Source organism: Eschrichtius robustus, chromosome 2 (assembly GCF_028021215.1).
Source record: "Eschrichtius robustus isolate mEscRob2 chromosome 2, mEscRob2.pri, whole genome shotgun sequence".
In the NCBI taxonomy this organism is placed as follows: domain Eukaryota; kingdom Metazoa; phylum Chordata; class Mammalia; order Artiodactyla; family Eschrichtiidae; genus Eschrichtius; species Eschrichtius robustus.
The window spans coordinates 35,672,857-35,684,836 of NC_090825.1; the positions used below are offsets into that span (position 1 = coordinate 35,672,857).

At 45.5% G+C, this 11,980-nt stretch overlaps 1 protein-coding gene across 1 annotated transcript; it reads right to left on the reverse strand.

Moving 5' to 3' along the window:
* Nucleotides 1–9,259: 9,259 nt before the first annotated feature.
* Nucleotides 9,260–9,817, reverse strand: LOC137758823 (annexin-2 receptor-like). The gene has a single exon (XM_068534808.1). The coding sequence runs from the start codon at nt 9,815–9,817 to the stop codon at nt 9,260–9,262; it is 558 nt and encodes a 185-aa protein (XP_068390909.1).
* Between the last annotated feature and the right edge of the window lie 2,163 nt (nt 9,818–11,980).

Sequence of the window (11,980 nt, forward strand, 5' to 3'; positions counted from 1 at the left end):
GAGGACCTAGAATCTCAGTCCAGCTGCAGCATGAACTACCTTTGTGTTCTGGCAAAGATGGAACCTGGCTGTCTCATCACTTAACACCGGGCCATCCTCTCTGTTGTGCTAAAAGAAGAGAACCTGAGGTGTGATATGCATAGCTGTTCATCCCAAGTAGTGAGGCTTCTTCCAGTGAATGGAAACTGCCAGGGACCCTCCTCCCCTCCCATCCCCCTCCTTTAACTCCATCACCGAAACCACTCGGAATTTCCAAACCCCTCCCAGCAAGATGCAGGTTTCTCCTTAATCTCGCGAGGCTCCGAGGCAATTTGCAAGGCAAATGAGTGTCTAGCCCCACTTATCTGGACGTGGGTTTCCGACCTCCTGTACTAGACAGACCCTATAAAAGGCACACTCAGTACGGGAATGAATCACTCGCCCCTTTGCTTAGACCCGCTACGCGTCTGGCCTGGGAGGAGGCTGAAGCCATGGAGCCGCACGCGTACTACACCTGGGAAGAGCTGCCCCGGAGGAGGGCGCATCCAGAGCCCCACGTGCCACCGGGCCTCAACCGAGAACAGGCCTGGGCCTGGGCTCTGGATAACTTCCCTGCGCTGAGCCGCCCCTCCTGCCGAAGCCCCCGGTTCTGCGAGGACGCGCACTACTGTGCATGTGGGCTGCCGCGGCGCGCTTGCCCCGGACACGCAGACGGTCCCCAGGTGGAGAGCGGCCACAAACGCTGGCGAGACCCACAAGTCCAGGAGCCAACGGCTCATCCGGGGTGGAGTGGCAGCCCCGTCAAGAAGAGGCCGAAGCCACACACCGCAGGGCACAATCGGGCCTGAACAGCCAGGAGATGCCCGCAGCAGCGGAGGCCGACAGACACGCGGCCAGATGGCCTCCAGGAGCCCAGGACGATCCCCGTCCCCTACCCCGAAGCTGCGGGAACCCTGTGGAGGCTTGAAACCCTGCGGAACTCGGCAAGGAAAGGAGTCGCAGCCTTCTGTCCGGCCCACGGCGCCCCTTCAACCCATGCCCTGGCCTGGAGCCTGAGTCACCCCAGTGGAGGCCTCCTTCTGCCTGGCTGGGCTTCTCCCCTGGGCCCCGCCTCGCTCTGGGATGAGCCTGGAGGACTCTGTGGGGCAGACCAGTCCTTATTTGTCCCTCCTTTCCTGGATTACCGACAGCTTTCTCAATTAGAAATCTCTCTTCAGGGAATCCATACCATCTTAAGGAGCTTTCTTGTAGTTGTACTCAGAATTGTCATGTTTCTTACGTTGATTCCAATTATGAGCAATGATTAAAACGTGCTTCCTTATTCTCTGCCTGTGGATTGATTTGGGTGGGTAGAGTCAGGCGTGGAAGCGGTATAGGGGGTTCTGTGGCTGAAAGGGGAGCTGGGACCCAGGTCAGGGCTCCTTAAGATGAAAGAAATGTAAAGTGAAACCATGACATATAAGTTTGACTACCACAGTGGTCTGTATTAAGCTTTTCCATTTGTTCTAATATTGGTAAAGTGGTAACTCCCCAACGCAGCTTTTGAGAAATGAATTTGAAAGGATCTTTGGAAAGCCAGCATGACAATATGCATTAAGCATTTCAATATGAATACCCTTGGGGACTTCCCTGGTGGTCCAGTGGTTAAGACTCCGAGCTCCCAATGCAGGGGGCCCCCAGGTTCAATCCCTGGTCAGGGAACTAAGATCCCACATACCACAACTAAGCCCACTCGCTGCGACTAGAGAAACCTGCACACACCAATCAAGAGCCTGCACACCAAAACGAAGACCCAGCGCAGCCTAAATCAATCAATCAATCAATCAATCTCAAAAAATATATATGAATACTCTTGACCCAGAATTCCACTTCTACAAGCCAGAAATTGTGGTTAAAAAACGGACGTGTTGGGCTTCCCTGGTGGTGCAGTGGTTGAGAATCTGCCTGCCAATGCAGGGGACACGGGTTCGAGCCCTGGTCTGGGAAGATCCCACATGCCACGGAGCAACTGGGCCCGTAAGCCACAATTACTGAGCCTGCGCGTCTGGAGCCTGTGCTCCGCAGCAAGAGAGGCCGCGATAGTGAGAGCCCCCGCGCACCGCGATGAAGAGTGGCCCCCGCTCGCCGCAACTAGAGAAAGCCCTCGCACAGAAACGAAGACCCAACACCGCCATAAATAAATAAAATAAATTTTAAAAAAAACAAAACAAAAAACGGACGTGTTTTCCAATACAGGATAAAAAAATATATAAACAATAGGCATATTTGCACAATCCCAAACTATGCAGCCCTAGAAATAAAATGGAAGGCATGATTTTGAAAAGATATCCCAGAGAACAAATGTACAGTAGGGGGACTAGAACACTGGGCAGGAGGTGACTGTAGCAACGGGACTTGAATTCAAGGGGATGGTTCTAACCAAGTCAGAGGCGAAAGCGCTGAGGTAGCCAACCAGGTAGGCTCGGAGAGGGAAGAATTCCATGTCCTTGCCCTGTGGGCACCCCGTGACTACCTGCACCGGGGTTTTGTAGCTTTTCTGGATCAAGGCAGCCACCTGATCTGCCATATTCGGCTTCTCTGGGGCTGAAGTTGGACCAGGCCGGAACCCAAGTGTCAACTCCCAGGCAGGCCTTTTTGGGAGCTTCCAAACTACTCATGGCACAGAGAAAGTCTCTGAGTCCCATTATTTCTCTCCTGCACAGTAGGTCCTATCCTACCAGAAGTGGAGCATTCCCCTGAGCCTCTGCTCAGTCCCTGGAGGTTGTCAAGACCCAGGCTTCTACCCAGTGCAGGGAAGGCAGTAGCCAGGTTCCCGCCTCTTGCTTGCAGACAACCAAACCCTCACCACGGCAAGACAGATGAAGTTCCAAACCTTCACTCTCTTATATCGTGAAACAGCGTGTCTGGGCCAAGAGAGAGGAGCAGGAAGCAGAAGTCCTCTAGCCTAGGACCTCTAAGACATCAGAATTAAGATGCTGAAACACAGACATTGGTGTTAACCTTCAGTGCACATTGCTTCAGGATACCAGACCCCCGAGAAGAAGCAAATTAATATCCTCTTCTGAATGACATCCAATAACACCGAGCTGAATGTGGCTTTGGTCAGATCTGATTGATTGGGTCATCCCAGCATTTGATGCTCACAGCATGTTTACCAGCATTTCTGAGAAGCAGCAAGGAAAAACAAACAAATAAATCCTCCCAAGAGTTATTTTTCTCCTTTTCAGTGATATCTGATCTTCCTCTGTTCAGCCTGTGGCTGGAGAATATTTTTTTCTATATTCATTCCTTCTTCATTCCCAAAGCCTTACTAAGCACCAATATTATACTACATGTACACATGATCCTGGAGCTAAAGCCATCAACCAGCAGACATGGGATCTGCCATAAAGTGTCTGACTTTTTTTTTTTTTAATTTATTTTTTATTTATTTATGGCTGCGTTGGGTCTTCGTTGCTGCGCGTGGGCTTCCTCTACTTGCGGTAAGCAGGGGCTACTCTTCACTGTGGTGCGTGGGCTTCTAACTGCGGTGGCTTCTCTTGTTGTGGAGCACGGGCTCTAGGGCGCAGGCTCAGTAGATGTGGCACACGGGCTTGGTTGCTCCGCGGCATGTGGGATCTTCCCGGACCAGGGCTTGAACCCGTGTCCCCTGCAATGGCAGGCGGGTTCTTAACCACTGCGCCACCAGGGAAGTCCTAAAGTGTCTGACTTTCATGGGACGGACAGACAGTAAACATGCCAACAAATAAGCAGATAGAACTATTTTAGTATAAGTGCTATAAAGAATGTTTTCTAAGTTAATTGAAAGAAGGTAACTGGGAGGGTACTAACTTTGAAGAGTCAAAATAGCCTTATTAGAGATATGAGCATGTCCTTTCAACTTAGATCTCAGTAGTGTGATGGAAAATCTAGAGGAAGGAAAATCTCATCATCAAGAGAGAACATCCAATTCACAGGCTCAGCCTAGAAAAAGATTAATATGGTCATTGATGGAGGGAAGGCAAATACTGGCTTTCTGTGGCCCTAGTGAGATATATCTGTACCACAGCAATCTCAGAGTCCTCTGTCTCTGCTAGCATCCAATCATACTTAATAGGTAATTATGATGAAAGATTTAAATTTTGTGTTAGATTTGGTTGAATAGTTTAATTGCTGACTTTGACTGCTCAAATATATGCTACTGACCTAATCAGTTATCAGGTTGACCATAGATGTAGCCAAGGAATTGATAGGGGAGACCTAACTGATGGTATTTGAAGGTGTGTTCACAATTTCTTCTTCACTCTGTCAGATTATATGACCCCATATATGAGCTGAGCTATTTAGTTTCTATGTTATGACACTGTATTTTCCAGGGTAGATACAAAATAAATAAAATGGAAGAGAAAAATATTGTGATTATTCAAGAAGCTTTTCCAAGACACTAGAGAGCAGTAAAATTTGATTTAAATAGTATAACAGTGTAATCTGGAGTGTGTAAATTGAAGATCCCCTAATACATCATCTCCCCTCTTAGTGAGCAGCTTCTGTCTAGGGAAGTTGAAAGGAACTAGTGCCATGATTTGCACAGTTTGGAGGAAGAGAGATGTCAGCTGGAGGGCTGCTCAGTAGGTGTTTGTCTAGGGAATCGGGCTCCCCATTGGGAAACCTCACTCCTCTGTGTGTTACTGCCATCCAGGCACCTTCCTTTCTCTACGATGCAAACGTCCATTCACTGTTCACACCTGGGCAGACATATCTCTGCTACTTAGCACAGCAAAACTGCAGTCAGCTTCCTGGGGCCACTTCTGAAGTTCCCCAATAATCACTTGCCATTCGAAGCTTCTCCGGCTCTCAGGATCCACCATCTAGACACCTAGAGTCCACTTACAGAGACTCTTGAAATTTCTGGTTTCAGGAGTTTCCGTTCTAGTTTCTAAATAAGGCTCTCTATTTACTAGCGTAAATAGTATTTATCTGTTCTTCCTCTAGATTGGATATTGCAGTGCAGGGTGCAGGCTCATTTCTCTGGATTTGTTACTGGACAGGGACTCTTTTGAAGTCACATTATTTCCCCCAAATCTTCCAGGAAATGTATATTATTTTTATCTTTCCTTCCTGAAAAAAAAGTAAATTGAATAGATTGTGTAGGCATTCATTAGGTATATGACTTCGGATATATCCTGTAGGTGGGAATAGTGGATAAAGAAAGGAAGCTTATTTTATTCTAAAATCCATCTACATTTATTTCACATCAACTTTAACGATCACTTATGAAACCTATAAAATATTCTTTTTGCCTTTCATTCTTTTTTATTGAGGTAAAATTGGTATAGGAGTGTCAGGTGTACAGCATTATGATTCAACACATGTGTTCATTACAAAGTGATCATCCTCAAAATCTAGTTACCATCCATCACCATGCACTTGACCCCCATCACCCATTCCAACCAGCCCCCAACCCCCATCCCTTATGGTAAATACCAATCTGTTCTCTTGTTTTGTTTGTTCAGTTTTTTTGTTTTAGTTTTTTTTGGGGGGGGGGTGGTTTGGGGTTTCTTTAGATTCCACATATGAGTGAAATCATATAGTTTTTGTCTTTTATCTTTTGATTTATTTCACTTAAGGTAACACCCTCAAGGTCCACATGTTGTCGCAAATGGCAGGATTTCATTCTTTTTATGACTGAGTAGTATTCCATTGTGTATATATACCACATCTTCTTCTTCTTTTAAATTGAAGTACAGTTGATTTACAATATTATATTAGTTTCCGGTGTACAACATAGTGATTCAGTATTTTTGCAGATTATATTCCATTATAGGTTATTATAAGATAATGGCTATAATTCCCTGTGCTATACAGTATATCCTTGTTGCTTATCTATTTTATACATAGTAGTTTGTATCTGTTAATCCCATACCCCTAATTTGTCCCTCATTCTTCCCTCTCCCTTTTGGTAACCACAAGTGTGTTTTCTATATCTGTGAGTCTGTTTCTATTTTGCATACACATTCATTTGTATTATTTTTAGATGCCACATATAAGTGATATCATGCACTATTTGTCTTCCTCTGTCTGGCTTATTTCACTAAGCATAATATTCTCTAGGTCCATCCATGTTGCTGCAAATGGCAAAATTTCATTCTTTTTATGGCTGAGCAATATTCCACTGTATATACTTACCACATCTTAATTCAGTCATCCTTTTTTAGGCACTTGTGTTGCTTCCATGTCTTGGATATTGTAAATAGGTGCATGTATCTTTTTGAATTCATGCTTTCGTTTTTTCTGGATGTATACCCAGGAGTGGAAAGCTGGATCCTATGGTATTTCTATTTTTAGATTTTGAGGAACCTCCATACTGTTTTCCATAGTAGTTGCACCAATTTAGATTCCCACCAACAGTATATGAGTGTTCCCTTTTCTCCACATTCTCTCCAACACTTGTCATTTATTGTCTTTTGGAGAATAGCCATTCTGACAGGTGGGAGATGATATCTCATTGTGGTTTTGATGTGCATGTCCCTGATAATTAGTGATGCTGAGCATCTTTCATGGGTCTGTTGGCCATCTGTGTGTCTTCTTTGGAAAAATGTCTGTTGAGGTCCTCTGCCCATTTTTCAATGAGGTTGTTTGCTTTTTTTGGAGTTTAAATTGTATAAATTGAGTTGTATAACTTGAGTTAAAACCTTAAGAGGATATAAGAGTTCTTTGTATATTTTGGATATTAACCCTTTGTCAAATATGTGATTAGATATATCTCCCCTCATTCAGTAGGTTGCCTTCTCAATTTGATGATAGTTTCTTTTGCTGTGCAGAAACTTTTTGGTTTGATGTAGTCCCATTAGTTTATTTTTGCTTTTGTGTCCCCTGCCTGCCTTCTCTTCTTGAAATTATCCATTTCTAGACTTGAGGAAATAGCTACGTACAGTTACCTTGCTGTTCACATGCCCCATATTGAATTGCATGAATTAGCAATCATGTAAGAAATTTTGACATTGTGTACATTTGTGAAAATTCCTTTCCCTTACTTAAAAATTACACAAAACATTTCTTTTGAAAAAAACAATCTTTTTTGATAATAAAACCTAACAGCTTAAAAAAATTCTCTTTATACTGTGAGTCATTCCTTTGGCTGTTGGGAAGTACAAATGGCAGAGGTAGAGGTGGCTAGTTCAAGTCAATTTTTAAAAAATTTTTAAGTAAAAAGCAGAGAAAAAATGGAGCACACAAACCCCGTTACTAGAAATAGTTACAGGTAATGGCAGAAGCAATCTATTCCAGAACAGAATTTTCTTTAACAATGTTATGGATGATCAAATACTGCAATGACTCCAGCTTTCTACCAGCAAAGGGCACTTCTACAGTATTCAGCACTACTAGTCAGTTTTACAACCAAAAACAACCTAAAATTGTATTTTTAGGTATTGCTAATATACTATTTAATATTAAAGATACTCTAATATATTTAATAAAATACTGGTGTCTAGATGTATGTTATAATTTAAAATGTAAGGAATTATAAAGTGACAATAAGAGCTTGCCTGATAGAGTGTACCTGTCTGCATGGTCTAGGACAGTCCCAGTAATCAATCATTCCTATGAATACTCATTCTACTTTGGATAGAGTACACTATGGCCTCACATCAGTCTATGCCATATTTTGCTGTCAAATGAGTTTTGTACCAAAATTTACACACCAAAGTGTAGGTTGCATACAATTTTGGATTTTAGAATTGCTAAAGGAACTGTAGAACTGCACTCCAAATCCTGCTAGTGATTCCTGACAAGTGGGTTTATGGACAATTGTGTCTTTCCATGAATTCAAGGGCTATTTCATTTATTTGCCTAAGAGATTAAGTATTTGAAATGACTACTGAAAAAGTGAGGATGAAATTTAAAAGTGATTTCTTTATTTCCAGTTCTCACTGATTTCATTTCTCATATACACTCTTTAAGAAATAAAAGACAAAGTAGGAAATTAAAATACATTAATAAAGACATAGCAGTGTCTACAACACACACCCATGTCATCACATCCTCTTGTTATGAGCTGCATGTTTCCCATGCTCAGGCCTCAATGGAAAAGTTCTGTTTGAATCTGAAAAAGTGAAATATCACTCTGTGGTCCAATGGATGGGTGAAAAGAATACTTTTGCAATTCCCTGGGGACAGGCCAGGGTTACATACTGGTTGAGCCCCAGCATCCAGGCTGCACAGGTGGCCCATGGAATCCTGGCAGGGAAAGGAGAGAAAAGGTGAGGTTGGGTGGGATGCCAGAAACCAGAGCGATGAGGGGAAGGGACTCCAGGAAACCGCTCTCGAGGCCAGGAGTCGCCACATTCAGACTCCTGTGAGATTAATCCTAGTGAAGGATTTTGCCCCCAGAGAAATCACAGCAGTTGAGAAATTCTCAGTGTAATTGTATTAACATTTATTAAGCACTTACACTTTGCCTGCCATTGTTCTCTCAGGCCCCATTTCAAACCCCGGATTGGGTGGACACTCTAATTCAACTCCGAATGGTAATGAGAAGTCAGGCGCCTTGGAAAGTCGCCTGGTTGGAGTTAGGAAGTGACGCGAGCCTAACCGCTCCAGAATCTGGCCGCAGAAACACCCCACCGCGAAAGACAATCCCTAGTTTTCTCTTGTCCGGGGCCCCAGCGCTCTGGCTGCAGGTCAGCTCTGAGGTGGGAGCTGGAAGTCGGCTTTGGGGCGAGTCAGGAAGAAGGGACACGCCCAGGAGAGTGCCTGAGGGAGACGGAAGCTCTGCGCTACCCGAGGCCAATGCTTCTCGATGCGTTTGGAGCGGCGACAGGCGCTGGGGGCCGTGGAGCAACGTGAAGGTGACTGGACGGCCCCACAGATGCACTGGAAGGGCCAGGGCCAGGGCGAGGGCGCAGGAGCGTTCATCGGGCGAAGTGGAGTTCTCAGGGCTGCTGGCCGCCCTTTGCTGGATGTGTCGGAGCCCAGCACGTGGGACCCAGTTTGGCAACGCCTATGCTGGACCCCTGGCCGCCCGGTGTGCCCAAGAGACCCCACCGGCCTCCCCTCGCCCAGCAAATCAGGGGACTGAGGGTCCCTGGTGAGAACTGGCCCCGGCCACCCCGCCCCTGCGTCGGGTCCTTCCCCAAAAGACAAAGTAAGAGAGAGAAAGGCGTTGGAATTTGGTATAATTTATTAAGTAAGCGAAAGGAAAATTCACAAATGTCTCTGAAGACGAATTCTTCCATGATTGCCAAACGAAGAGGTGTTATTGTAATAACATCTGTCGCAAGGGATCATCCAATGAAGGGTCTCAGCGGAGATGAGGGCTCCTGGGTCCAAAGGCGGCGGGAGAGGCAGCCCAGGGTCTTGCCGGCCACTGCGTGTAGGTCCGCGGCCACCAGCCTTGGGACGTCCGGTGGTGTCTCTCCAGGCCAGGAGGAGGGCGATGCTCCGGAAGGGTCCCCGCGGTCAGAGGTCTCGGGTTCCAGATGTTGGGTCCCCGATGCCGCAAGACCCGCCCAGGGAAGCTTTGCGGGCGGGCGGCGGCCCCACCTCCTGAGGGCGATTGTGGCTCCTGGCGGGTCGCGGGCGTCATGTCCGGGGCGGGCTGCCCAGCGCCCCGCCTGCAGGTGCTCTGCGCTCGGGGTCCGTGTTTCGGGCAGTGTGGGTGCAGACGCCCGCAGGCGGTAGAAAGTTGTTCCCCATTGAAGTCCTCGTCGTCCCCAGAGAGTTGGCCCAGCGTAGGATAGAAAGGGAGCTGCCACTCCTCAGGGTCCGCTAAGCTCAAAATTTGCAGCATCTCTGGTTCCTGGGACCCCTCTGCGGAATCCCAGGCCTCGCGCACGCAGCGGGGAAAGTTCGGCTCCATCGCTTCAGCCCCTGAGAGGAGGAGAAGTTTTCAGGGATCCCTTCCTTGAGGATTTATACTTTCCCGTCCAACTTTTTAGCTGTCCAACCAGAGGATATTAGGATGGGTGGTGCCGTTTTGTCAGGTTTCAGATTGCTTCAGAAGGCGGGCCCTGAGGAGATTAGGGGAAAATCCAATCATCTTGGATGGAGTTATTAGAAGTTGAATCGATTTTGTTGATTTGATAGAATTAAATTTTTGTTGTTGTTTGGTTTTTTTGAAAAGAATTACAGGTACAGGGACTCTGCCAAGACGAGCTCTTCGGAAGGTTACTCTTTTAGGAAAAAGTATCCTATGTGCCTGACGCTTTTAGTTAACTGTATGTCCATTGATTCTCAGGGCCCTTCTGCTTGGAAAGTACCATCAGATTTTACCCAGATGATCAGAATAAGAAGTTGGCCACCTTTGCATGAAATCACACTGCTGGTCAGACTGACACTCTGATCTTCAATTCTAAGTTAAAATTGCTTCAGACTTTCAGCCAACATGTAGGAGGGGAGGGCTCAAAGTCTAGAGATCTAGATGCAGACTGTTTGGGTACAAGTTCTGTCTATTATTTCTATATGACTCAGCTAGTTACCTAACCTCTCTTATCCTCATGTTTTTACCTGGATGGTAGCTAAAATTTAACGTTTTACGAGGTAACTTTTATGATTAAATTCAATAACAAAGGTCATGTAATTAGATATTCCCAGGCAGAAAATAAGTTGTTCAATTACAATTATTATTATTTTCATTGTCATTCTTAGTGATGTTAAACATGGATATTAAACATAACATCAATGAATAACAAACTCAAAATGTTGTTTTTTTGTGTGTGTTTAATCTGAATGGATTGCTTTTTCCTTCTGTGTCAGATCTGTAGTGAAATCGTATTCCCTTACATCCTTCCTGAGATGTTTCAGACATTCTGTTGGCAAACATGTCAGTGTCTCTAAGCCTAGACTTCCTTGATCAGTCATTCATCTTCAATGTAACAAAGTCAGTTAAATTCAGAGTTGTTTTTTTTTTTTTTTAATTTTTTTATTTATTATTTATTTATTATTTTTATTTTTGGCTGTGTTGGGTCTTCGTTTCTGTGTGAGGGCTTTCTCCAGTTGCGGCGAGTGGGGGCCACTCTTCATCGCGGTGCGCGGGCCTCTCACTATCGCGGCCTCTCTTGTTGCGGAGCACAGGCTCCAGACGCGCAGGCTCAGTAATTGTGGCTCACGGGCCCAGTTGCTCCGCGGCATGTGGGATCTTCCCAGACCAGGGCTCGAACCCGTGTCCCCTGCATTGGCAGGCGGATTCTCAACCACTGCGCCACCAGGGAAGCCAAATTCAGAGTTTTTAACAAGCATGTTTTGACAGCCTGCCACGGGCAAGCTGCTGTGATGGTGCTACACATACAGAGCTGTAGAACTGGGTCCTGCTTTGGCAGAGCTGAATTTTAAGGGGAGAGCAAAGTCACAGTTAAGAGACCATGAGGACACAGCTAAAACTTGTTCCTTATGGTAGTTGATTCTCTGCCAGGAAAGAAAACTCTAACGTTTAAGGTGATTCCCACCAAAGCCAGTGTTTTGCATGAGCTGAGATAAAAAGAAATGGTATCAATAAAAATGAGAAATAAGGGGACTTCCGTGGTGACGCAGTGGTTAGGAATCCGCCTGCCAATGCAGGGGACATGTGTTCGAGCCCTGGTCCGGGAAGATCCCACATGCCGTGGAGCAACTAAGCCGGTGCACCACAACTACAGAGCCTGCGCTCTAGAGCCCGCGAGCTACGCTACTGAGCTCATGTGCCACAACTACTGAAGCCCGTGCGCCTAGAGCCCGTGCTCTGCAACAAGAGAAGCCACTACAATGAGAAGCCCGCGCACCACAACGAAGAGTAGCCCCTGCTTGCCGCAACTAGAGAGAGCCCGCGCACAGCAACAAAGACCAAATGCAGCCAAAATAAATAAATGAATAAATAAATAAATAAATAAATAAATAAATTTTTTAAAAAAGAAGTAACTTTAAAAAAAAAGAGAGAAGTAGGGAAACAGAGAAAAGAGGGAAGAGAATCAAAACCAAAAATGAGAAATAAGGAAATAAAGAAGATGAGAGTATAGACAATGCAAGAAGCAGAGAGTTGGAAGTTCTA